Source organism: Cnephaeus nilssonii, assembly GCF_951640355.1.
Source record: "Cnephaeus nilssonii genome assembly, chromosome: 10".
NCBI classification, from domain to species: Eukaryota; Metazoa; Chordata; class Mammalia; order Chiroptera; family Vespertilionidae; genus Cnephaeus; species Cnephaeus nilssonii.
The window spans coordinates 24,567,736-24,592,640 of record NC_137081.1 but is presented as its reverse complement, the minus strand read 5'-3'; the positions used below and the strand labels follow the sequence as shown (position 1 = coordinate 24,592,640).

General features: G+C 52.9%; 1 protein-coding gene across 1 annotated transcript in view; it reads left to right on the top strand.

Annotated features, from left to right (window-relative positions):
• Positions 1 to 10,585: 10,585 nt before the first annotated feature.
• Positions 10,586 to 24,905, top strand: part of PAX3 (paired box 3) — a gene marked incomplete at both ends in the record, with an annotated part of 87,287 nt that continues 72,967 nt past the window's right edge. The window contains 4 exons of the mRNA XM_079783121.1: positions 10,586 to 10,670; positions 11,972 to 12,207; positions 13,514 to 13,643; positions 14,776 to 14,910. Of these exons, the coding sequence (XP_079639247.1) occupies positions 10,586 to 10,670; positions 11,972 to 12,207; positions 13,514 to 13,643; positions 14,776 to 14,910 (586 nt within the window). The remainder of the gene's footprint in view (positions 10,671 to 11,971; positions 12,208 to 13,513; positions 13,644 to 14,775; positions 14,911 to 24,905) is intronic.

Sequence of the window (24,905 nt, the reverse complement as noted above, 5' to 3'; positions counted from 1 at the left end):
CACTTTGTTCCCGAATGCCCCAGGCTCTGGCTCCTGTCCCCCTGGGTCATCCTCCCCCAATGAAACTGCACTGCTTGCTCTTCTGAAATTGGGGATTCCTCATCAATCAGAGGAGTAGAGTACAAGCCCCTCTCCCTCCACTGGAAAAGTGACCTTGTTCAAGAGGGACCAAGGATTATGGTTTCTACCACAGGGTGACTCTTATGACCCTTGCGACAGGGCAGCCTGGGCACTCTGAAAACCTCCTCCACCTGCTTTGGAGGTAGAGAACTTAGGTCTGGAGATGTCATGGGGATCCCTTTCCACATCAGTCTTCTCGCCTCTGCTGCAGATACACAGTTTCTGTTTTTCTCTTCTGCTAAGTAGCGCCAAAGTCTTGTAAAGTTTTGCTTTATCAGTTGTGTTTGTGACAAGTAAGAACCACTCCCTTTGGCTGAGCAATATTCCTGCTTACTGTTCTGAGGAAGCCAGCATAGCCTCTTTTCAAACCCCCACTGCAGGGCTGTATGTACTGTTCTCTTCTGAATGGACCTGCTGGTGTCTTTTGATTTATCTTCCAAGACCACCAGCTGGAGAATGATGACTGCTTCTCTAGCATCTTTGGGCTCCTCTGGAAAAGTGCTTCCTCTCCCCTTCTCCTGGAGGTGGTGCCAGCTGCAGGGCATCACTCAGGAGAGACAGAGCCCCTGCCCTCACAGTGTAGAGCAGGGGTTTCTAGCTCACCCAGCCTGCAAGCGTTTCTTCCTCTCTGGGGACTGGGGGTGACAGGTCCAGGTGAGGGAGCTGGTAGACTCCAAGAAGTAGTGCCTTCATTTTCTTTCAAATAAAAATGCAATTTGCAGACAACGCCCCCCCCACCCCCCATGAAGGCTCCCAAGCCTGAGTCAGATTCTTGAGCCACAACCACAGGAAGAGGGGAGCTAGGGAAATCCCAGCTCCCAGACCTCCAACAGTGACATTTGCCTTACTCTCAGAGTGGGAGAGAGGGATGGACTCCAGGAGCCACCCTCTGTTCTCAGGAAGATTGGTTCCCCATTATCCTTCCCATTGCCCCAGGGCAGTGTCTTCAGAAAAAGGGCAGTGGGGGAAGGTCCCAGGAATGTCAGGCCCTAAGAACTGCCTCTTCCAGGCACAGCTCATCTGCAAGTTTGGCTCCCCAGGCCCAGCCCCCGTTTGCCAAACTGCAGGATTCAAAGCGAACAGTAAGTAGTTGCTTACCAAAGTGTTGCTGAACAATACAGTTCCTTCATTCTCTCCTGTCGCCCTGCCCTTTTCTTTCCCTCGCCAAATTCTCCTGCCTGTCCTCCTTTCTCTGCTGTAAGCTACCTGGCTGAGCCTGCCTAGACTTCCCTGGCTGATATAACCGCCACCCTCCACCAGCATTCCATAGCTGCCCCCTCTCTAGTTTTCTTCCCATCAACCAAGTACTTGTAGCTTTTTTAGAGCTGAGCCTCACCCCCACAAACAATCTCCTAACAGGTTGCATTTATGCTCTTCTAAGTTATTTTCTGGAACATCAGCTCTGCCAGGAGGAAAAGTGGTGTGTTTCAATCACCAGGGTAGACCCAGCACTTGGAGCAGCGTGCAGCAGACGCTCAATAAGTATGTGTGGGATGACTGAAGGGCCGTGTGATGGGTTCTGGGGACACAGCCGGAAGACATGCCCAGCCCACCATTCAGGGGACGAGGAGAGGGTAGAATAAAATAATCAAAACTGCCCCTAGGAAAGGCTTGGCGGGCCAGGTTTGTAGGTGTCTCAGGCTCTGGAAGTAACCAGCGAGCAAGGAGCCTGCGGATTTAATGAGAAATCTCGGAGGTGGTAAGGAATGATTGAATGGGAGAGTGGGCCCAGCACGGGCGCGAAGGAAGCAGCAGCGAAGAGGGCGATGCTCCCAGCGCCGCTAAAGCCAGGCTGGCGGTGCCGCTGGCCACTGCCTCCCGCACCTCTCGGGGCCGCCAGCGCAGCAAGTCCGGATTCTCCGCAGGCCATCGCATCCCCGGGGCTGCTCCGGGCGCCGCGCTAAAGAGAGAACTCCAGTTGGGAGGAGGGACTTTCTGCCTGGGAGGGGGAGGGGGTGGGGATAGGACCTCTGAAAGGCCCAGGAGCCAAGGGCGCCCAAGGATGCAAGGGCGGAATCCACCGAGGGCCTGGGGGCCGGACCTCCGATGCCTGGCTTCACACAATATGTATAATTGGGCGCAAAATCACGAGAGGCAACTCGGGGTTGTGTTCCTTCAGGAACTGGGCTTGTGTGCGCAGCTCCTACCTCAGCCCCTAAGTACTCGGAAATCATTGCCCGGTTAAGTTTGTGCCCTGAGTCGCTCCTCCTCCGTACATCTGTATATATGGCAGAATCTCTTCGGGGGGCTCGAGTGGAAGAATCTCAGCCCCGATGGTCCAGGTTCAAGGCGCAAAGAGGACGGGACCTGCTAAGGTGGAGTTGGAGGGGTGAGGGTGAGAGAGGCAGCAGCCCGGCCGAATGGGAAGGGGTGACCGCACGAGATACCCGCCCCGGGCACTCTCCAGAGTGAGCCCAGGGCGCCGGCCCTCAGCCCACCGGGTGCTGCGGGCCGCCCAGAAGGAACCTGAATCTGGCGACTCCCGTCTCCAGACAGCTTTTCCACGCGCGACCTGGGGCTTTGAGCTTTCCCGGGTTCCCCGCTAAGAACTGGGGCCCCTGCCTCCCACTTCCACCCCACCGCTCACTGCACACGTCCTTCCGCTCCCTCGGCGCCGGCGCCGGGAGCAGTAGATTGCCAAGGTCTTCCCCCACAGCCCGTCGCCTCGCCCCAGGGGTAATCTGAGTGTCTCCCCCACCCCCTCCCACCTCCGCCCCCCAGTATCAATGCGCAGAAGATTTGGGCTCCGGGGAATCGGTTTTTGTTCAGCTCCTCCTGGGAGCTTCCAAGGAAGGAGGAGGCTGGTGTTGTAGGTAGGCCTGGCGGGAGGGGTCGGGGGGGGGGGGTCGGTGGAGGGAGTGGCGACTCCGAGTGAGTTTCCGCGTGTACACGAGTGACGCGTGCCCAGATGGGGGATCCACGTCACTGGGGCACGTTTCCTGGCCGTCGGGGCTCGGGGAGCCGTCGGGCGGGCGCGCAGCAGGCTCTGGGCTGGGGCCCTGCCTCCTGGCGGGGCCGGGGAGCCGCGTCTCCTCCCGCGGCGACGGTAACCCGATCCCAGGGGTGGAAACACCGGCTCCTCCACTCCCCCCCACACCCGCTCCGGGAAGGGGTTAGGCCCCAGCGCTTTCGCTTTGGGTGTGACGGACGCGGACAGCGCACTGAGGAGCGCGGCGTCACTAATAAAGATGACGCCCATCGCGTCGAAACGCCCTTCTTAATTACGGAGAGGAGGGCGCGCGAGGCGGGGCGGGGGGGATGAATTATTTGCAGTTGGAAAATTCCCTTGGTGGGGCGGGCTTCACGGTGGAGGCGCCCGCTGGGACCCAGGACTAACTGGTCACCCCTGGGCTAAGGCATCCTTGTTTCGGATCGAAGTGTCCCCATCCTGGCTCCCTCTCCTCGCCACTTCTGAGACCTACTGTCTGAGACTCACCCCCCCCCCCCCTTCCATCTCCATCCGCAACTACGCTAGTTCGGGTGGTCCTCTCTCCCCTCTAGGATCCCGAGGGACCTGGAGGACTCTCTCCCTTGTCCCACCTCCCAGCCCCGCCGCACGCTTCCCGCTGAGCCTCGCTGCCTCCCCCTTTTCCCACCCAGAGGGGAGCTCCAGGAGCCCGGGTCACCCATCCTACCCCCTGCGTGAGAATGAGTGTGTGGGTGGATGGTTGTGCATCTGTGTGGCTATGTCCGTCTGTCTATGGCGTTCGAGGTGTCTGAGTGTGTGCAAATGTGTGTGTGAAGGTGTGTGACTGGGGGTGTCCCTGTATGGAGCTTTTGTGTCTGTGTTTTTCTAAGAATAGGAGTGCTCCGTTTTGCTAAAACACCACCCTCTCACGCGCCTCTCTGTCCACCTGCTGCAGCCCAGGCAAAAAAGTGCCGCTCTCCGTGGAGCATGCTGCAGCCAACACTCGGCTTTAGCCCAAGACCCTCCTTCTCCCCGTTGGGGTGGGGCTGGGGGCGGGGGGGGGGGGAGAGGAGCAAGTGCTTCCCACTCAGCAGGGGCTGGGGGCGGGAGGGTGAGGCCGAGTGGCCGCGTGGAGGGCCCGAGAGCTGGAAGCGGCTTCAAAGGTTTCCGTAACGACTTTTCGGCCTTTATTTATGCCCCTATTAATACAGTATCCATCATGTAGATATCGATCTTTATCCTTTAAACTGATACGCTGGGAATCAATTAGCCATGCAGATTACATTTCCTACAAATCCAAATGTTAATCTTTCAGACCCTGGGCCAGTGATATATATTTTTGCAGCCAGATAGTATTCGATTTCGTTTAAAAATGAAAAGAAAAAAAAAAAAAAAGAGAGAGCTCTCTGAAGCTTATTCCTCTTGGGACTACTTGTCTTAACTCTTGGCCCCGGGCTGGGCATTGGGGGAGTCTTGGGGGAGGAGAGAAGCACAGCCGACAGGGTGACCTGCGGAGGCCGGGAGGGGACCCTGACTGCGTTCCGAGAGGGCACAGGCCCGCGGCTCAGCGCTGGTCCGCCCTCTCCCTCCAGCTCAGCCACCTCGGCTGGCCGGCGCTTTTGGCGTTGGAGGTGATCAGTGTTAACCTGTTCAGATTTCCCCCTCAGAATTCTCCCATCCCCACCCTCCTAAATCCAAATTATTCCCCCATTCCTCGCCGCCACACCCAAGGCTAGTTTGAAGTTTCTCCTCCAGAAAGAGAAACTTTGTTTAACAGGGGAGATTGGTGTTTTCCTGGGGGATGGAGATGGAAGGAAAGTTGAAGCTCTAGAAAGGAACTTCATGTAATTCAATTCTAGAGATTGGAAGGGATGAAGCGTCCAGTTTTTTGGTTTTCTCTCTCTCGTCCCCTTCTCTCCCCACCCCCTCTTTACCTCCCGCTCTGAAAGGGTGTGGGGTCAGCAGAGGACTATCGCAGGGCAGACGGCCCCTCCTGGGTGTGCACCGTGAGCTCCTGGGGCCGGCGGACCAGGCGGGGTGCTCTTCCCAATACCCTCCTCCGGGCCCCCACCTGCGCTCCTCCGGGCTCTGGCGGAATCTCACCGGGTGGGCTGGCGACGACCCGGCCTCCTTCACTGCCCCCGCCCCCGCCCCACCTGCTGTGTTTACTCCAGTGGGTTGGCTGCCGCGTCTCCGGCTCCGACGCGCCTTTAAAAGAACGTGGGCACCGCGGGTCCTGGGCTCCCCCAGGGCTCTGCCGCCTCCCGCTCCCGGGCCTCCACTGCGGCGCCTGTCCAGGCCCAGCTACAGACCCTGGGCCCGACCATTCTCCTAGATCTCTCTTTCCTGGTTCCTCCCGTCACCCGCCTCCTGAAATCCACCCGCAGAGCAATTTCCCGCGGGGTTGAAGGGATTCCGGCGGAGAAGCGGCGGCGGCTCAGGCACCAGAAAACGCGGAGTCCCCGAGAGACCTGGCCCGATCCAAGCAAAAGGCCTGTTAGCGTCTCCCACCTCCATTCACTCCTCTTCTCCCACTTTCCCTTCGCCGCACTCCCCGGGACCTCGGGAGGGGGACCCAGTGTGTGTGTGTGTGTGTGTGTGTGTGTGTGTGTGTGTGTGTCCAAGAACGGCCCAAACACCCTGAGGCAGAAGTTCCTGGAGTGGTCATTTGCCTTCCCCTTTATCCCAGACATCAAGGAAACCCAACAGACCCTCCGCTTTCCCCAGCGTTCCTATCCACGTCCCCCAAGCTCCTCTCCTGCCTCCACTCGGATTCCTCTATTCCGCAAGTCTGAAACTCTCCCAATACCAGTCAACTCCTCCCCTCCCAGACACCTCAATTTGTACCCCCCTCCCACCCACCCCCCAACACACACGGCAGGCTCACACGCACCGCTTACACAGGCTAGCAGAGCAGTTACTGAATTTCCCTCGTGGGGTCTAACCAAGTTGGGCAGAACATTGTTTAAAGATTAGAGAGGGTTTATTCTAAATTTTTAATGAACCACTTTCCCCCCTGGAGAGTCAGGCTCGGGTGTCTTATCTTCCATATTTGCATCAAAGTAATTTTTGCAGAAACAAATGCGTGTCTGTAGGCAACAAGTTGTCCTGATCCCCATTCTCTCCCTCCCTCTCTGTCTTTCAACAAATTGCCTTTTCCACCGCTCTTCCCCTCCCTTCCTTTCTCTTTTCCCTTCCTCCTCTTCTCTTCCCACAAACCATATGCTCTTTATTGTGAACTCGCTCAGATGTTCTCCCCCCTCCCCCAGGGGCAGGGGCACCGCAGGGGCAAAACCAAGGCTGCCGCCTCGCAGCACATTTCGGTGGGGCGCCCAGATCCTCCCCATCCAGTCCCCAAATCCCATCTCATCCCCACTGATTTTCCAACGAGGAGAACTTCGGCGCCAACGCTTTTGACAAATAACTGCGGGGGTCCTAGGATGGCCGTAGCTGCGCCTGGCTGCGACGTGCGGATTTAAACCCGAGCATTCACCAATCCGGTATCATCATCAATCCGGTATCATCCGGTATCATCGCGTCCAGCCAAGGAGCGCGTGGTGCCGGACCTGGCGCTTTTTATTTCCTCCGGTAAACACGGGAAAGCCTTTCTGCGGAACTGAGGGTTTCGTGGTGTTTGCTCAAACTCCAGACTGCGCCTTGGTGCTGGGCCAGGCGGGTCCCTGCCAGTCGGAGCCCCGCCTCCAGATGGGAGAGGGGGGGGGGGGAAGGCCTGGGTGGCAGATGCCACCATCTACAAGGTCAGGGACGTTATTTTACACAGATGATCATTTTCCCCGTAAGGCCTGTGTCCGGCTACAAATGATGTCATCTCTTAGAGGCTGGAGAAGTCCGTGGGCCCCGAAACGCCTGTGCTGGGGGTCCCACCATTGTGGGGCCTGCGTGCTGAAGGGTGACCTGCAGCCCAAGCTGACGCCCCTCCCCCAGGATTGGACTGTAGATCCGTGCAAGCAACCCCACAGGGAAGGAGACCCTTCAAGTAAAAGGGGCATGACCCCCCTGCACCCCCCACCACGCTCGCGCAGGCAGCGGCTGTCTATTTCACCTGCGGTGCCAATGAACTGGGGGCGGAGGAAGTCCTGGCAAGTTACGTTCCTCCTTTTAAAACCAAATGATGCTGTTATCGCCTTCATTTTGCACGTGCGCAGACAGCGGGGTGGACAGCACCGCTTGAAAGGCTGCCTCCCAAACCTGGGCTCAGGGATGCAGGGCCAGGCGCTCGCCTTCCAAGCCCCGCTACCGGGCCGCCGTTTTGCCGACTAGCGCCGGTATGGTGGCCAGATCGGGCTGGGGGACGCTGTGGTCCCCAGGCTCCGGGCGGGGGAAGGTGGAGAACCCCTCCCTGCTCCGGGCGGTCGGGGCCCGGTGCCTTTGGCTCTGGAGAGACTTGGAAGGAAGTAGGCGAGGCCCAACCTTCGGAGGTCGGGAAGGAGGGACTGGAACGTAGAGATGGAGATGTGCTCTTCGAAGCAAATCTGGGGAATCTGGAACCACCCTGCCCTCCGCGACCTGTTGCGCGGGGCAGTGCTCCGCTGGCTCTGGGCCGGGTCCGGCGTGGCTGCGAACGGGCGCCACCGGCCGGGAAGCCCCAGCCAGCATCGCCGCCCTGGCCCTCCCGGGTCGGACCTCGAGGACGCCAACCTCAGGGAATCTGGACTCCCGAGGACTTTGGAGGTGGCCCGGCAGCCGCACCGGCCCAGCTGCGGGGCCTCCGGGTCTTCTGGCCGCTGTGGGGTGGAAAAGGGTCGAGCTAACCGTGTGGCTACTGTAACCTCAGAGCGCTAGGGCAGGGGAGAGGCCGGGAAGGAGACAGCCCGGAGCTGCGGGCCCTCACCCCCCGCCCCCCATACACACCCCCTCGGGGCCTATATTTGCACGTTTTTATGGCAAGTAGTGGTGGTTTATGGATGCGCGAGATCCAGACCCGCACTCGAGATCCACATCCACCGTCGGTACCTCGATTCCAAGGTCCTCCCGGCTCTGCCTCTTCGGCGAAGAGGAGGGCGCGCAACCCGGGAGGACGAGTCTGCAGCCCGCGCGCCCCTTCCCGGCCCGCGGCTCTCGGCAGAGCGCAGGCTGTGGGGGAGGGAGGGCGCGGGTCTGCGCCGGGAGGGCCCCGGATGCGAGCCGCGGGTTCAAAAAAAAACCCAGTGAGACGCGGCCCTGGTCGGTTTTTAACCGCCCACCGCCGTCCCGGGTTCCTTTCAGCGCAATTGGAAGTTCCCATTGCCCTCTTGAAATACACTTTCAGCACCTCCCTCCCCCAACAATTACCGCTGACCCCAGAAAGTGCTCTGTCTGCTTCACCCAGCCTTTTGGAGACAGAAAACTGGGGAAAAGTCCAGCTCCGGAGAGGCAACCCCTGAGAAGGGGCTTAAGAAACAAGGACACAGACTTTGGTGGCCCCATGTGTGCACAAAGGAAATGAGAAAGTTTTCCCCTTGACAAATTGAATCATTTTTAATAAAACCAGGTTGAGCGGGGCTCCGTTCTCAACAGCGTCTCTCCTTTGTACTATGAATGCACATGGGGCGCTATCCCCCGTGGGTGGGTGTAGGGGTGTCCAGACGTTTTCGGGTGTCTCCAGAGGCTTCTCTTAGCAGCTTCCAGGTCCACCAAGCCTTTTGACATTGGGCCCAGCCCAAAGCTGCCTGCTTTCCTTTAAAAAATCCTGAGTGGGTTTTTAAAGGGCCAACTTGCAGACGATTGAGCAGCTATTCTTCGCCCGCCCCTCCCAATCTTGCCTTCTGAGTTTGCTTTAATTAGGGGGTTGGGAAGTGGCGTTGGGAGCCCGAGTTCACATAAAATCTGTCAAAGGAGTTGGGGGAAGGGAGGACGGAGAGAGAGGGGTGGAGGACTCCAGTGCAGGAAAAATTCAAAAATCGTAAAAGGAAAAAGGGGGAACTTGAAGCCCAGAAGTCATTGTTTCCTTTATTTCAAAGGGAAAAACCTGCCCGATTCTCATCCTTTTGATTGATTAAGGCCCTGAATACCTCGCAGTCCCAGAGTGACAGTCCCTGAATAGACTGGAGCGAATAAAGCGCAGCGCAGAGCCTGGGGCTGGCACTGGGGGTGTAAAGGAGGCGAGTTCGCTGGCACTTACCAAGTTATAAATAAAAGGCTATGCACAATGGTACCTTCTCTGAGGACAGACAGTCTTTACAACACTCCTGGCGTCATATCCTGCTGGGGACACTTCAGCTCCTAGCCAAGACTCCGCTCCTTTTATTTTTCCAGCAGTTTAGCCTGAATACCATAATAAATTCCTGAGAACAAACGCTGCAGCCGGGCAAAACCTGAACGTATAGACGCAGTTCTGCCAGCGTGTTGGGAATCTATACATTGAGATTTAGAGCTGGGGCTTCGCAGACCCGGTTTTTCAATCAAGAAGCGGAGACCCCTTTCTTCTCCTCTCCTTCCCAGCCTTCAAGTAGCAGTCCTGCGGCCACCTCCCCACCTCTGCACAGTAGCCCTGCCCCCCACCCCCCCAGCGGAGAAGACAAAAGAACTGGTCAGCACAGCCTGGACTCCTCCTGGGAGAACCCCTTAACAAGCCTAGGCCAAGGGGCATTGACCAAAGGAAGGGAGGCCACACATGTCTGGGGGTTCCCAATGCCTTCTTATGGAATTGAGCCCCCTCCAGTGGCAGCAAGCCAAGTAAAGTGTGTGTGTGTGTGTGTGTGTGTGTGTGTGTGTGTGAGAGAGAGAGAGAGAGAGAGAGAGAGAGAGACGGAAAACATAGACATAGTCACCCAGAGAGGAATAGAGTCAGAGACAGAGAAAGACACACAGAATACTGAGAGAGACAAAGAGACAGAGAAATAGACTGCCAAGGAGTGAAACACATAGAGTGACAGACAGAGACGGGGAGACTGGGACCCCTCCCTGCTCTCAGCAGCTGTCACCTCCCCTCAGGCTCTCTCTCCCAGTTTCTAGGAGTCTATCCTTCTCTCCTGGGGCAGGGGCGCAGCGCGGGTCCCTCTGGGGCCGGCCGAGGTCTCGGCACCACCGGGGATGGGAAGAGAAAGTGGCCGCTGTCGCCCAATCAGCGCGTGTCTCCGCCACCCGGGACGGTCTCCCCGTCGGCCAATCGCAGCTCAGGGCTCTTGACCAAGCTTTGGGTGAAAGAACTAATAAATGCTCAAGAGCCAGGATCCCCGCACTCGGTGTCACGACAGGAAGAGACTCCGGCCGGCCGTGCTCCCGGCCCCACCCCCTTCCCTGGCTCGTCGCGGCGCTCTGAGACCCCTCCCCAGCGTCCCAGGCGCGGGGCCACTCGCCCAGATTCCCAGTAAACTTTCCCACCCTGGGCTCGAAATCCTGGACTCGGGCTTCCCAGCCTGGTTCCTTCTCGAGCCTCGCTCTCCCTGGACTAGAAGCGAGCAGTCCCCCTCCCCACGGCCCTCCCTCCGTCTCTCCAGCCTCTTTGGGGAGGGGCTCTCCGCGCTCCGGGGGAGTTCCCGAGGGTTCCCAGCGCCTCGCTCGCCTTCCTATCTCGCCTTTACCTGGATATAATTTCCAAACGAAGCTGCCCCCAGGATGACCACGCTGGCCGGAGCTGTGCCCAGGATGATGCGGCCGGGCCCGGGGCAGAACTACCCGCGCAGCGGGTTCCCGCTGGAAGGTAAGCGAGGGCCTCCGCAGCGCGCGGATCCGGGGCTGGGCCCGGGCTGCTCCCGCTACCGGGGTCTCCGCAGGCTCCTTGAGCGATCCAGGGACCCCATTCCCTGGGCACCCCACCCCGGGAAGGAACAGTTGGGGCGAGATCCGCACCCGATTTCCTCTCTGTAAACGCAGCGCGGTTCTCTCCGAAAGCCCTTGCACGGCGTGGCGGCCAGGCCTGCACCAGGCGGGTCCACTTTGCCCTGTTGTTTTGGAAGAGCCTTGGTGGGGAAGGGGTGAACGGGCTTCTGAGCACCAGAAAGCAACGTCTCCGCGTTTTGTTCACGCAAAGGCGTCTCCAAGTTTGTCCTGGCTCTGCCCATATTTGCTACGCTCTTTCTTGTTAAGTTCTGGAAAAATTTTCTTGCCTACGCACAGTCGTGGTGGCGAGGCCCTGCGACCTCGTGCTTGGGATTTTTAGTATTAATTATTTATTGAGTCTCACTCTTCTTTAGCGGCATCTGCAAGTTTCCATAACCCGTTTGGGAAACGGACAGAGTCAGTTTGAAGGTTCTGGTCATTCCAGGGACACAGGAAGTTATGCAAGCCCTAGTCCTTCTGACAGTTTGAGAGGTTGGGGCGCCCCAGCGGGGATGCGGGTCCGGTGGCTCCTACCTTCGGACCTCGGTCCGGAGTAGAATGTAATACCCAGGGCATGGCTGGAGGCAAGGGGGGCCTGCGAGCAGATCGGGTTTGTCCCTGTCCCCAGATGTAACAGGTGACACGCCTGCCACCTGCAGCCTCCTTTTGGGACCCTCTTTGATCCTTGGCTACTGCATTCTTAGCTGGAAATCCCAAAGGCTGTCAGCTCCTTCAAGTCCCTTAGGAAGGGAGCAGGCCTGCTTGGGCAGGGTTTGGTGTGAGCAGAGTTCCAGAAGGCTGAAGCCTGGGTGAACTTCTGTCTGCCTGGAGGCTGTTTCTTGAGCAAGATACACTTTGTGCCAGCCACAGGGTCGCCAGGTTCCCCAGAGTTGCCACTTTACCTGGGCCGAAAGGGAAGACGGTTTGGCTGGTCCAAGTTATTTGCCCTGGTTGTTCCTTCCACACAAGATTATGTGGCCCTGAATTGCTTAATAGTTTGAACAAACGTGATTGAAAAGGGGCCTGGGGCTGGAAGCTGGATGGGAGCCGGTTCATTGCTGAGGCTGTAGCATTCGGATTGGCCCAAAGAGCGCGAAGTTAGAGGCTCAGCCTCCCAGTGGCTGCTCCCAATTCCCCTGAAATGACATTCCCTCTGCCTCTCTTTTCACCTTCTGTCCCCAGTGTCCACCCCCCTCGGCCAGGGCCGAGTCAACCAGCTGGGCGGTGTATTTATCAACGGCAGGCCGCTGCCCAACCATATCCGCCACAAGATCGTGGAGATGGCCCACCACGGGATCCGGCCCTGCGTCATCTCCCGCCAATTGCGCGTGTCCCACGGCTGCGTCTCTAAGATCCTGTGCAGGTACCAGGAGACCGGCTCCATCCGCCCGGGTGCCATTGGCGGCAGCAAGCCCAAGGTGAGCAAGCGCCGGCTCTGGAGGCCTCTGGGCCTGCGATCTCCCAGTTAGGGAAGAGCAGGCTGGGGGCAAAGGATGAGTCTGGGACTTTCCAAGAAGAAGTTATTTTTCAAGTCTGGGGAGGTGTGTGTGTGTGTGTGTGTGTGTGTGTGTGTGTGTGTTGTATCAGGTGTGGGGGGGACTTAGTTGCTGCCTAAGCCAAGATTCCTTGATAAACACTAAAAGAAAACTCCAGCCTTTTTGTAAAGAAAATATAGCATTTTTAAATGCCCTGAATCGCGTAATTCCTCAACACATTATTTTGACAGGCAACCGCCAAACTGTCCGCGTCCACTTGTTGCTGGTTTCTTCCTCAAGCGTCTCCCCAGCTCCCACCCACTGCACTGCCCTTCCCAAAACTAATCTAAGGAGCCCCTGCCTTTTTAATGGCTGCTTTCCCAGCTCCCGTCCCCAATCTCTTCCAGTGCAAATTGTCTTCAAGGAGTCAAAAGCTGAGTGATGTGTTTTCATTGTAATGAGCCCATGATTTGGCTTTTAAAAAGCAGTTTGGTGCTCTCCTCAAGTGATTCTGGTTCCCTTTTAAAAAAAAGAAAAGAGAGAGAGAGAGTCTTCCTGGCGAGGTCTGGGTGGGAGGGGGTCGGTTCAGGGCTGCCTTTTCTTTTGGGTGTGGGGAAAATGCAATATAGTTTTCTAGTTGCCACAGGGCAACGTCAAAGGGACAGTTCTGGTAAACGTAAGACTTCTGAACACCCTCCTCTTCTCCTGCCTCCTCAGTGCCCTCTGCACCCTTCCTAAGAAGCCCTGGAAACTCTTTTAATTGGAAAACAATTAAGAGCCAGTTGCTCCAATTATGCCTATTTGTTATCCACTCTCATTCTTAAAACCTAGATACTCACCTTTTGCATTTCACTCTGCTCGTCCCTTTAGCTAAAATCTGGCGCTCCTTTGGAGAGGCGACAGTTGCGGATCTAATTTGATTTCTCTGTTCCCCTTTCAAGCATTTCTTTTTGTTTAGTTTCATTTTCGTGTTGATTTTGTATAAGGACTTGCCCTTCTGTATTTCCAGGGATCAGAACACCTCTTTTTCATTTATCCTGATTGTCCGAGCTTAGCTGGGGAGGAGGAGGGTACCCAGGTTGCTTTGGGGTGGGGTGACTTTCTGGCAGGCCCTGCCTCACAGTAAACTGCCTTAGAGAGCTGGGCCCCCTCGGCTAACAAGGGGGACCGTCCCAGGGGGCGCAGGAAGGCGCCTCCGGCGGGGCCCAGAGGCCTGGGTAGCAACACCTGCCTGCCTGTTCTCTTAAAGCAGGTGACGACCCCTGACGTGGAGAAGAAAATCGAGGAATACAAACGAGAGAACCCGGGCATGTTCAGCTGGGAAATCCGAGACAAATTACTCAAGGACGCGGTCTGCGACCGCAACACCGTGCCCTCAGGTACCAGGCCCGCTCGCGTCCCCTGCGGCGCCGTCCTCAGTCGCTCTTTTCCAAGCGAGTCCTTTCAGCTGTAATCACCTCAATGATCGATCTGGGCCACGGGGACGCGGCTCCTCCCTGGGCCCCTGAAATATTTACGAACCACCGGTTCATGGAGGGAGCGGCGAGCCGCTGGTCCCGAGGTTGAGACCAACCCAGGGGGCTCCCCAAAGAGGATTTTTGTCGGGAAAACAGGGCAGGAAACGCGAGGCGGAGGCCAAGCATTTATTAATATGGATGTTCTCTTTTAAAGAGAAACAAATGTGTTGGTAAGCCCAGTGGAAGGGAGCTGGGGCCGGGCCCGAGGGGGCTTCGCGGTGTGCGCAGAGGCGGGGAGCCTCCGCAACGGGGCGGCCGTGTCCCCCGGGGTCCCCGGCGGAGGGCGCAGAGAGGCCAGCGCAGCCGGAGCCCTGGGCGCGCGGGAAAGTTTGTTTTTAATTAAAAGGCAACTCCCACCGCCCACTCCCCCGGCGAGAACGAGATGTTTCAGAGCACGGATTTGTTTACCACACTGGAATCTGGAAAAAATAAATGGGGGGAGAGCGCATTTTCTTTTGATTTTTACAATAGGGAACGGTTCTGCAGTGGAAATTGAAACCCTTTATAGTCTAAAAACAGTTGAATTGCAGGGGAAGGGGCCGCTGCTGTTCCGCCTCCCTGACCGGGAACCGCGGGGCCCGCCCAGTGCCCGCAGGTGGTGGTGGTGGTGGGGGTGCAGGGTGGGCTGCAGGAGACTTCTCGCAGATCGGAGGCCTAGACCCGTCTATGGAGTCCAGCAGGGAAACGTTTCCTGCTGGGAGCGAGGGGCAGAAACTGGCGGCTCGCGGCCCTTGCTTGGAGGTGCAAGCTTCCCAGGATCCAATCGCCCTTTCCCTAGATGGGGGTGGCGGGTAGGGGGATACTGGGGGGGGGGGGGGGTTGAATGGGAGGCTGAGAGGTGGTAGAAGACGGTGGAGGCCCCAGGAACCAGGAGGAGACAGAAGTTGCCCGTGCCGGGCAGCGGACCCAGGGCGCGGACTGGGGGTGGGGGCTCCGTACTGCCCAGCCCCGCACAAACTCAGTGGTCTGCGCTCCCCCCTCCTCCCGCCCCCAGTGAGTTCCATCAGCCGCATCTTGAGGAGTAAATTCGGAAAAGGGGAGGAGGAGGAGGTCGACCTGGAGCGGAAGGAGGCGGAGGAGAGCGAGAAGAAGGCGAAACACAGCATCGACGGCATCCTGAGCGAGCGAGGTAAGCGCGCGCCGAGGGCCTGCGCCGGGGCGGACAGTCGCGCTCTGGCGCTGGGGCCGGAGGGCGGCCCAGCTCCCGCGGGTGTCCAGGTCTCCTGGCTCCTACCCACGCCACCCGGGTAAGAGCCTTCAAGTGAGGGACGCACTTGCAATCAAAACGAACGTTTTCTCTTTTGCTATCTCTGTTTTACGAATCTTTCTTCCGCATCCCCTCCAGCCCCCTGGTAGTCTAACACTACGAATTGCGTTTTAGGTGCGGGGCCACCCTCCTGCCTTTGGGCGCGGGACTGGGCGCCTAGGAGTGGCTGGGGATGGGGGAGACAGTCTGTGATATCGAGGGAGGTTGAAGGGACTTTTGTGCCCTCAGGAAAGGCCCTGATCTCCAGAGTTTCTAACATCAGAGGAGGGAGGGAAGGAGGAGAAGGGGGGGAGGGGAGAGAGAGAGAGAGAGAGAGAGAGAGAGAGAGAGAGAGAGAGAGAGAGAGAGAGAGAGACTCAATACTTTGATAGGCAGTGAGCCCTGAAAGTTGCGCCTCGTCGGCTACCCTATAAATGTATGTGTAAGCTGTTTGCTTTCTCTTGGTTTTAAACTGGTTTTCAAATGCGATGGGGTTTGATTTGTGTGTCTGGGAAGTAAAACAGAGGGGACCGGGGCTTTGGAACCTTAATGCCCTGGCTGCGAACTGGCAGCATCGAGAGAAAACCTCTCCCTCAGAACTGCCTCCCTTTCACTTGCTGCGGGTCCTCTTCAGACTTAAAAGGTACCCACCTGCCCCCTCCCAAAGGGAAGTCTACCCCTTGGAGCTGGACCAGGAAGGGGTGACGGCACAGAGAAGTCTCAGCAGATTTGCACCTCAGTAGTTTTGGCCTTGGGGATGGTTGTACGTCTTCAAATTGGGAAAGGCGCTGAGTCCCCGCCCCCTCCCCTGGCGTTCTCTGATCTGGGGCCTGGGTTGTGTAAGGCTGAGTTTTGAGTTGCCCTAGAGGTCAGGCGACTCTTCAGGTGGGCTTGAAGCGATCACACGCTGGCCAGCTGGGTCCATGGCCCTCAGCCCTGGACTGTGGATGGTCCTTTCTTTGACCTTTCTTGCTCATCCCCTGGACAGACCGGTGGGCTTTGTAAACCAAGGCAAACTCTGTACTCAACCTCAGAAGGACGCGTAGATTTAGACGCTCCAAGTCCAAATGGCTGCTTTTAGATGCCCTGGCACCAACAGGCAATCGAGAAAAACCACCGGAAGCCATGGCAGGTTGCTTCCCTCCCTTGAAAGCAGGGCTCTCACAGGGGCTCGGTCTGAGCGTCTCCTTTGAGAGGGGTGCTTCCGTTTTCAGCCTCTGAGAAGACATCTCAGCTTTTATTCCAGCCTAGATACAGCATGGAGGTTCTGGGGAGGGAAGACAGTGAGAAACCAGACCCCCCACCCCCAAACCCAACGGGCCCCTTGGGGCAGGGCAGTGGGGCCAGGAGCCCAGAGCATCCCAGAGGCTCCAGAAGGACTGGGGGGAGGCACAGCTTTGCTACTTGTTGCCGGAGGCGCAGAGCGCGGCAGAGCCGAGGCTCCCTCACAGCACAGGCAACCAAGGCCCAGGAGACAAAACGCCCCAAATGAGCTGGTCAAACATTTGTACAACTTTTCCAGCTTTTACAAAGAAGGCCTTCTCTACACAAGCTACACTTGGAGATGAACTTGGGAGACAAAGCCGGGAGAGTCCATTGAAACTCACACTTTAGCTCGGCCCAGACAAAGCTCCGGCTCGCAGCAGCTTGATGTGAACAAAGGAAGGCAACCTTTTTATAATTCAAGGAGAAAAGAAGAGAAAACAGCCCCACAAAGGGCGGCGAATAGACATTATGGGCTTGCAATGAGGGATGAATTATTCAATGAGCCCCAATAGCTGCTGCGCCAGGAAGTTTTATGGACTCTCCAGCGTGAAAAAGTGGCCATTTCACCTACAAAATGTTTCTAGTCTTTTGGGCCGTCTAGCTGGATCGGGCTGCCATTCAAGGGCAATTGCTACCATTTGAAAAATCAGAGAATTCTCCCCAGCGGGGGTCGCACCGTTGAAAACACACACGCACACACACACCTCCGAGGCTGAAGCCTAATTTAATTTGGGGTTGTCAAGGATGAAGCAGCGGCAGTCTCGCCAGCGCCTCCAGCTCCTTTTCCAGATGAACCCTGGAGGGCAAGAGGGGCCCAGAGAAAGGAGAGGGAAGTGTAGTTTGAAGGAAAGTTTAGAAACCTCAAAACATTCCCTCTGCTGTTTGGGTATCAAACGTCACAGGTTGCCCCGCTTGTAAAACAGAAGGCGTGTTGCTGAAGAGCTCTGAGCGCCCAGGCGGAGGAGCAGGGGGCTGGCCGACAGGGAGCCTGTGGGACGTCTTTCCGCTCGTCCCACACTAGGACACAGCGGAGAGGCACCCTGAAGGAGGTCAGAGCCACCCTCGTTCCTCCTTCCAGGGTCTGGCTCTTTCTCTTGCTCCTTTCACCTCCCCAACTTTCCCTGGCCCCTCGCCTCCTCCAGGGGCAGCGCAGCGTGCCCACCCGGTGCCTCCGGCCCCGGTGCTCTTGCTGGGTCCATTCTTCCAACATCTTTGCGGGCGGAAGGGGAGGAGTGGGCGGTCAGGGCACACCCAGCCCCACCGCCCGGCCCCTGGCTGGCACAGAGATCCGAGCTGGTGCAGCCCCATTTGCCAAGCCCTGGTCGCAGCATCAGGGGCTGTGGGTACGGCCCGCGCTGCGGCCGCTCAATGGGCGCCTCTGTTCCTCCCCCGGCGCGGCCGAGCGGGCCCGCGGGCGCTGCCACAATGGGCCGGCCCCCACTCCTGCGCCCTGCGCCAAAGCTCCGCGCCGCCCCCTCCCCTGCGCCCCGGCCGGCTAGCAGCTTAGCTCTCCGGGCTGCAGCCGACTCAATTGCCTCCTTTATGTCCTTCTCACTTTCATCTAGACGCAGCCCGCCCCCCGCCCTTCTCTCTCTTTTTTTTTTTCTCTCCCTTGCCTGAGGCTCACATTAGTGAAATTTCTGCAACCTCCCCCCATTTTTTTTCTTATTTTAAAGAAAGCCTTTAACACAAAAGCAGTGACTAATCAATAGAAACTGCTCCTTCATCATCATCTCCTCCTCCTCCTCCTCCTCCTCCTCCTCCTCCTCCTCCTCCTCCTCCTCCTCACCCCCCTCCCCTCCTCTTACTCCTCCTCCAGAAGGGTGACGCTTTTCCTGTTTGGGAGTTTTGGGAAACATTTTTGCTCTGTATCGTAATGGAATTAGAGGACAGATGAGGACTGTAAATGGACACGCGACTGCAAGATTGTCGCTTAAATATTTAGATGCAACGTTACAATTACCGACTTGTTGCAGCGGCTTTGAAGTGGCGCTCGGGGGTTCAGGGGGAGAGAGGCCAGATCGCCAAATTGATGTTTTGATTGGGGCTGCAGATACACTTCCACAGGGCTTTCCCCGCTTTCACGTCGCCAGTGAGCGTGGGAGGTTTGCAACAATTTCAAAGGTTGAGCCAAGATAGGTCGGTTGGGGCTTCTACTCCTTTCACATCTCCCCCTTCCTTTTTTTGATATTTTTGAAAAACAGTGCTGCTTTTTAAAATTTTATTTGAGAAAGTCAAAGTGACAAAAGTTTTGCTCGAATCCTCGCCCGTCCAGTTTGCGCACTTGAGCTCTTCTCAAATGAACGTGATCGACGCCAGCTTTCCAGTGGGGCGTAAGATGAAGCAATCAACACGCAAAGGTTTAAAGGTCCTTGAAGCATTTCATTTCCAGTGGAATCATGCAAAGGCCACTTTATGTTTGACGGCAGCGCCACTAAAATCGAGGGAAAGCGTTTCTCCTCCGCGCTACCCCCCAACCCCCCCCCCTCCAGTAAGCAGGGAAGGACAATTTGGCGCGAGTCTAGGAGATGGAGGATGAACTTTCCCACAGATTAAAATCATTAGGTATCAGATCCTAGGTTTGTGGCATCGGAACCATTCTTGAAGTGGACAGCCCACACTCCTAGTCCATTTGTCAGAATCACGAATCCGACCCCAGCGTCACCGAAGTCTTGAGAGACAATTTCATATTTTCCGAAGTCCTTGCAACACTCAACACTACATTTTAAAAAATGCATTAAAAATGTCAGAACTCGAATTAAACACCACACTGATCGCCCCCTGCCCCTTAAGAGCCTAGAGCGGATTTGCCCGTTGGAAAGATTGAAAAGGAAGCAGCCGAGTTCGGATGTCGGTTTTTCTCTTTCGCTCGTTTGTTTTGTCGGGGTGACTGCTGTATGTTTACTTTCTAGCCTTATTGAAAACATGCAGATTTTCTCATTAATGCTTGAAATCGTATGTTTATTTGGTGGCTTGATTGGATTGTTGATAGCACCGGAGCGGGGGACGTGGGGCCTTCAAGTGCGTAATAATTACTGGAGGGTTATTTAAGAGTCCCCAGGGCTGCGCAATAAAACCGCCGGGGCGGCGAGGCGGAACCAGCAAGTGCGCCTGGTTGAGGAGAGTGCAATGTGCAGGATCAGTCAGGTGGATGGGAGCGTTGCCATCGAACGCAGTCCCAACATCCACGGATACATATATTTTGAGGACAAAAAAAAAAAAAATCCTCCCTAGCTAGGAGGTTAAATGTTTCGGTTGTCCATAGGTAAATAACCAGTGAAAAGAAAAGGCTTCGCAACACCAACAAACACACAAAGGACGTGAGAGCGCGAGACTGGCCAGGGCTGGCGCTGAGAAGGTTCTGTTCGGTGGGGTTCCCCCGCAGGTAACTTCTTTGTGTGGGTAAATAAAGATTAAAGAACCATTAAGAATGTAGATATAGAGCTAACAAGACACTAAAAGGCAATCAAGCAGTCAGTTTAATGCCTTATCTCACTGGTTGCTCTGGGGTTGTTTTACAACTAGGAATTAAAATCTGAAAAGGAAGTTTTCAGCAGCTCTGGCCAAATATTGATTAAGTAGCTGTTTGTTGATGCCATTGTTGCGCATTAAAAGGCCGGGATTGCGGCCCCTCACTGGCCATCTTCTATTGTGAGGGATTCTTAACCACCGAGATCAAAGCGGGATCACTTCAACTTATCTGTCTTGGAAAATCCTCTTTTTCCTCTGAAACCTCTAAGGAGGATTGACCAAATTCTCTTTAAGAAATAGGAACCGAAACCAGGACATGTCGTGGTTTTATAGAGAAGAAATTCATGGGGTGTTTCTAATTATCCTATGGTGATTTCTTGTTTAGAACTTTGGTTAAGATGGGGGAATGTATCATCAAATAAATTTTTATTTTGGAGAGGTGGTGGGAGGCATGGAAGCTACTGTCTGCATGCGCATACATTTCTAAACATGGGAGTTTCACTGAAGTTGCCTTCCCCGCTGAGTTGATGTAAAGGAAAAATGTCAGAGTTTTGCATAAATCTAGGTAGGGAATAATTAAATACACAGGACACTGAGTTATGTTGACTACATTTCTCTACTTGTGTTTCCATAGTTTTTGTGTTTATAGATGGTTACATGTGTCTCATGCATATTTTAAAACTCTCTATAATGAAGTAGATGTGTTTGTGTGTATAGTTTGTGCATCGTTAGAGTTTATTTATAAGTTGGTCACTAGGAATTATGCTGGCAGTAAACTATATCCAGTTGCACAAATTAAAGGTTTATTTTCCTATGGATTATACTTTCTAGAGTCAACAGGATTCGAGGTAACAGCACATCGACACTCAGCACTGCTGTAGAATGCTAGGAAAACTATTTCCCCGAATGATTTTTACGATTTTTATTGTTGATTATTAGATGAACAATTAAAGAATTTTTGGATTAAGAAATTCAATGTACTTGGAAAGATTTTTCTATTAATATGGGAGCAAAAATTCCTGCAAGGGCTTTTTTGGAAACACCATCTCTGTGCTTACTTAATTTGCAAATTCCAATGAATCACTCTAAGTGAGTTTATTAAATTTATGCCAGATTTAGGCTTTGGGTATTCAGCTGTGCATCATGGATCTGCCTGCGTGTGGGAGTTCCAGGATCTTCTTCTCTGATTATGCTCATTTCAGTACTAAGTAATTGTGCCTAAGGTTTTATTTGTATTTCATTTTGTTTTCTACTCTTTCTGTTCAGTCTTAAATAAGTTGTATCTTGACATACAGAGTCAGAATCATTAGTGGATATTTTAAAATATTTTCTATTATTATCTTCCAATTAATGGATCATCTACTAATGCTCAGATGTTCTTTGATACAGTCCCCAGCATGGCAATGTAGAGCAAAGAGCAACTGCCTGAAATAGGTTAAGCTGGAAGTGCGAGTAATCTGTTATGATTACCTTCTCCTGGGTCCAGAGGCAGTATTAGGGAGTTCTTTGTTGCATATTCCACACATACATGTATATTTCATATACATACACAGTTAAAGTGACTTTTCCCTTGACACCCTTGGATGTCAGGCTATGTGTTCCTGTTCTGCCAGGGGACAGCAGAATTGAGCTCCAAGTTTGGCCTGATCTCAGTACCAAGACAGAATTACTGGCTTGAGAACCGGTTTATGTCAATTATATCTCAATTAAGATGGGGAAAAAATAAAACTTTGATATCATGGCTCAAAAAAAAAAATAAAAGAATTGGCTGCCTTTAGCTGGGGGAACTGTGATCAGGGAAAGTGAAAGGGAATTTCAGAAGTTGCCAGTCTCTTGGAAGATGCACACCAAAGATTTTCTCATCCTGTTCGTGCCAGTCTCTGGTAGAACATGGCTCAGCTCAGCTTTCAGCTCTACATTGCAGTGTTGGGCCCAGCACTGAGCTCCAACAGCGTGGTGCTTTTGCTGGAATCTGGATATGGATACCTCTCCCCACCAATGATCTGAGTTAGGATTATGCTCCCAAGTGAACAGAAATTATTTCATTTGCAGTTTGTAACTGGAATGTGCTCAGTTATCAACGTGTCCGTTAACATTATAAAACACCTGTTTAATAGAGATGAGCTAGAAACTTTGCCATTGCCAATGGGAGATATGAAAACCATGGAAAGTATTTGTTGAAGACACTTGCGGAATACTAAGTTTTATGAATTCTTACCTTTAATGTCTATTTTCCTTCCTTCCTGATAAAAACTAACAGATCATTTCTGCTATGGAAGTGGCCACTTCTCTTTAAAAACAAAATTGTATCTTAATAAAGGGCAATGGTATAAAATTTAGGGATTGATTGGAGGCACATTTCTCCTAGAAAGAAAAGTCTTGAGAAAGAGTCTTACCTTATACATCACCTATAGCAAACTTCGTAGCATTTAACTTTTTGCTGCAGGATTTTAAGCAAATAACATCAACCACAAAGAACCCCTTCTTTTTGGGCTGAAGCGACTTGATCAAAGTAGTTTGAGTTTTCATGCTCTTGTTAGTGTAGTGATTGGAAAATGAATCTTCCCCCATATAACAAATCAGAACTCATGACAGGCAGCGACAAACTAGTGTATATTTGTCTCCCTAAACCCATTCAGTGATTTACTGATTCTTATGTACTTTTCTTTGGCCATATTTAGTGCATCTACAATAGTTTATTATTACGAATTCTCAATTTGAGCAGCCAATTTCTCACTCATCCTGGATCTAATTCCAGTGGGCTCCATTTAAAAATAGCTGACCAAAATGCTTTGTGACAAGAATGAAAGGCACTTGTTGGCTGACCAATATAGGATTAAGGGAGAGGAAATAGCACTGATTTTCAGCATTTAAAAATTTTCAGGATCACATTGAAACTTCAAATAGTTCAGTTTTATGGAGGCTTAAATGTAAATTTTCAAAAATGTTATAAGCGGATGGTAGTTATGTTTCTGGAAACAACTGCTGAATTTAATGTACTTGGCCTTATGTCATTAGATGGAAACATAAGTAAGTTAGGGTAGACTTATATGAAAGGACAGTTAATTGCTGTGCATTTTATATTACAACATGGAGTTGCGTTAGTTTTTGTGGACTTTCATAGTAAATGCTTACATGGTCACATACAAATTTGCATTTTTAATAGAAAGCCTGTATTTGTAGGCTTGTGTTTTTTATAGGCACCCAAATATGTTAAAAATATAACCACCTAGCCCTATTATTATTATTTGCAAACCCTAGTATAAGGCATAATTTACCCAGTCAACAGGCACTTGGGCATTGTATGAGGGTATTAATATTCTTAAAAAAAAAACCCACACTTTATTTTTAAATAATTAAAGACTATAGAGTCTATCTCCAGACATGTATTTTAAAATTCTTATTTTCAATATATATTTTATTTAAAGTTGTTATTTATTAATTTTAGAGAGAGAAAGGAATGGGGGGGGAGAGAACTATGGATTTGTTGTTCCACTTATTTATGTATTCATTGGTTGATTTTTGTATGTGCCCTGACTGGAGATCAAACCCAAAACCTTGGTGTATCAGAACAATGCTCTAACCAACTGAGCTACCCAGCCAGAATTTCTCCTAATATTTAAATATATTATTATGGTTAAGAAAATCTTGCCCAAAGGGTGTGTGCATGTGTGTATCTCTCAATTACCGTGACTGAGATTAACCTGAACTAAAGAAAATTAATTGGTCCAATTCATTTTATTATAAGAAAAGCAACAGGCTTCTTCTTTCTGAATCCCTACCTGACCAATTTCCTGATAGAAGTTCACTAAAGCAAGTGAGTGTTTCTTGTGTGCTCAGACTTAAACATGACTTTGCTTGCCTATGAGAGCACAGGCAAGTGGTATGTTCTTGCACCAACAATTTTGCTTTAAAATTGGTACCAAGTACACTTCAGATGTGACCCCTTGAACTTCAGTTTGGACATCTGTAAGGTGGGCACATCATAACAACTTCCCAGGGTGGTATGAGGATAAAACGAGAAGGTGCGAGTGATGTGCAAATTACACCTGTCATGGGAAAACTCAAAATCTTGGGGAAAAATAACCTCTGAACATGCAGAAAGCGACCTGATTACTGGCAGATGGGCTCTGCCCAAGGGCAGATACAAGCTGAATTCAGGGCTTAGGAGCAACAATGAAGACCAACACACGTGCCCCCGCAAAATCCATCCACTTTCACTGAGTAAAAAAAAAATGAATTTATATACAACCATTTAAGGTAATAGATCTTATTGATTTAATAGATATGAAAAATAATACAATTCTAAAACTACTCACTGAGATGTCAAAAGATATTTTTAAAGTACTTCTTATCCTAGTTCTATGAAGAATACTTTTCTCCCTGAGATTAACCTGGCTTTTAAAAACTCCCCCAAATCTTTTTCTTTTACACAAGTCTCCCCCCCCCCCCCGCCCCCGACCCCGCAATCAGAGATTGACAAACAAGTTGCCTTTTGAGAAAAAAGTTTCATATGGACATTCTTACTCCTGAAATTCTGCCACAATCCTTGGCTTCGTGGAATTTTTTGGTATAATTTCTCATTACGTCCCTTCTTCAGCCTCCTTCATTGTTCTTTAATGTCCTCATAGTTCCCCACATGACATTGTGTGTGTTTTTTGTGTGTGCACGATTCTTCTTAATCCCTCTCCTTTAAAATTTGAGTTCAGAAATATTAAGGAAACTTTCCAATTTGTTAAGCTGGAGGATACATTTCAATGACCTTTCCATTCGGATTCCCTCTATCCAATTTCAATGGGATGTCTGTGTTATTGGGGTACAATGAGAGGGTGAAAGAAAGGAGCTTGGCTTTGGAGGGTTGGCGAGCCCCTGTCCCGTGCCCACCCCCGTTTTTCCCGCTGGAGCAGTTTGCCCGTGCAGCCACTGGAGAAAAGGAAGGTTGTTTTCTTATCCCCACATGCACTGGTCTGACCTGCCTCCGAAATAGGTCAGGCTGGGGCACAGCCAGTTTATGCAGCTGTTGTGGCTTAGGCGTCACAGCAGGCAGCCCGGGCTCCTTGGCCAGCCGGCCCCCAGTGAACGGATAAAAATTCGCTGGCGAGCCCTGGGGCCTTCCTTCTGGACTGTGCTGGCCCCCTGAA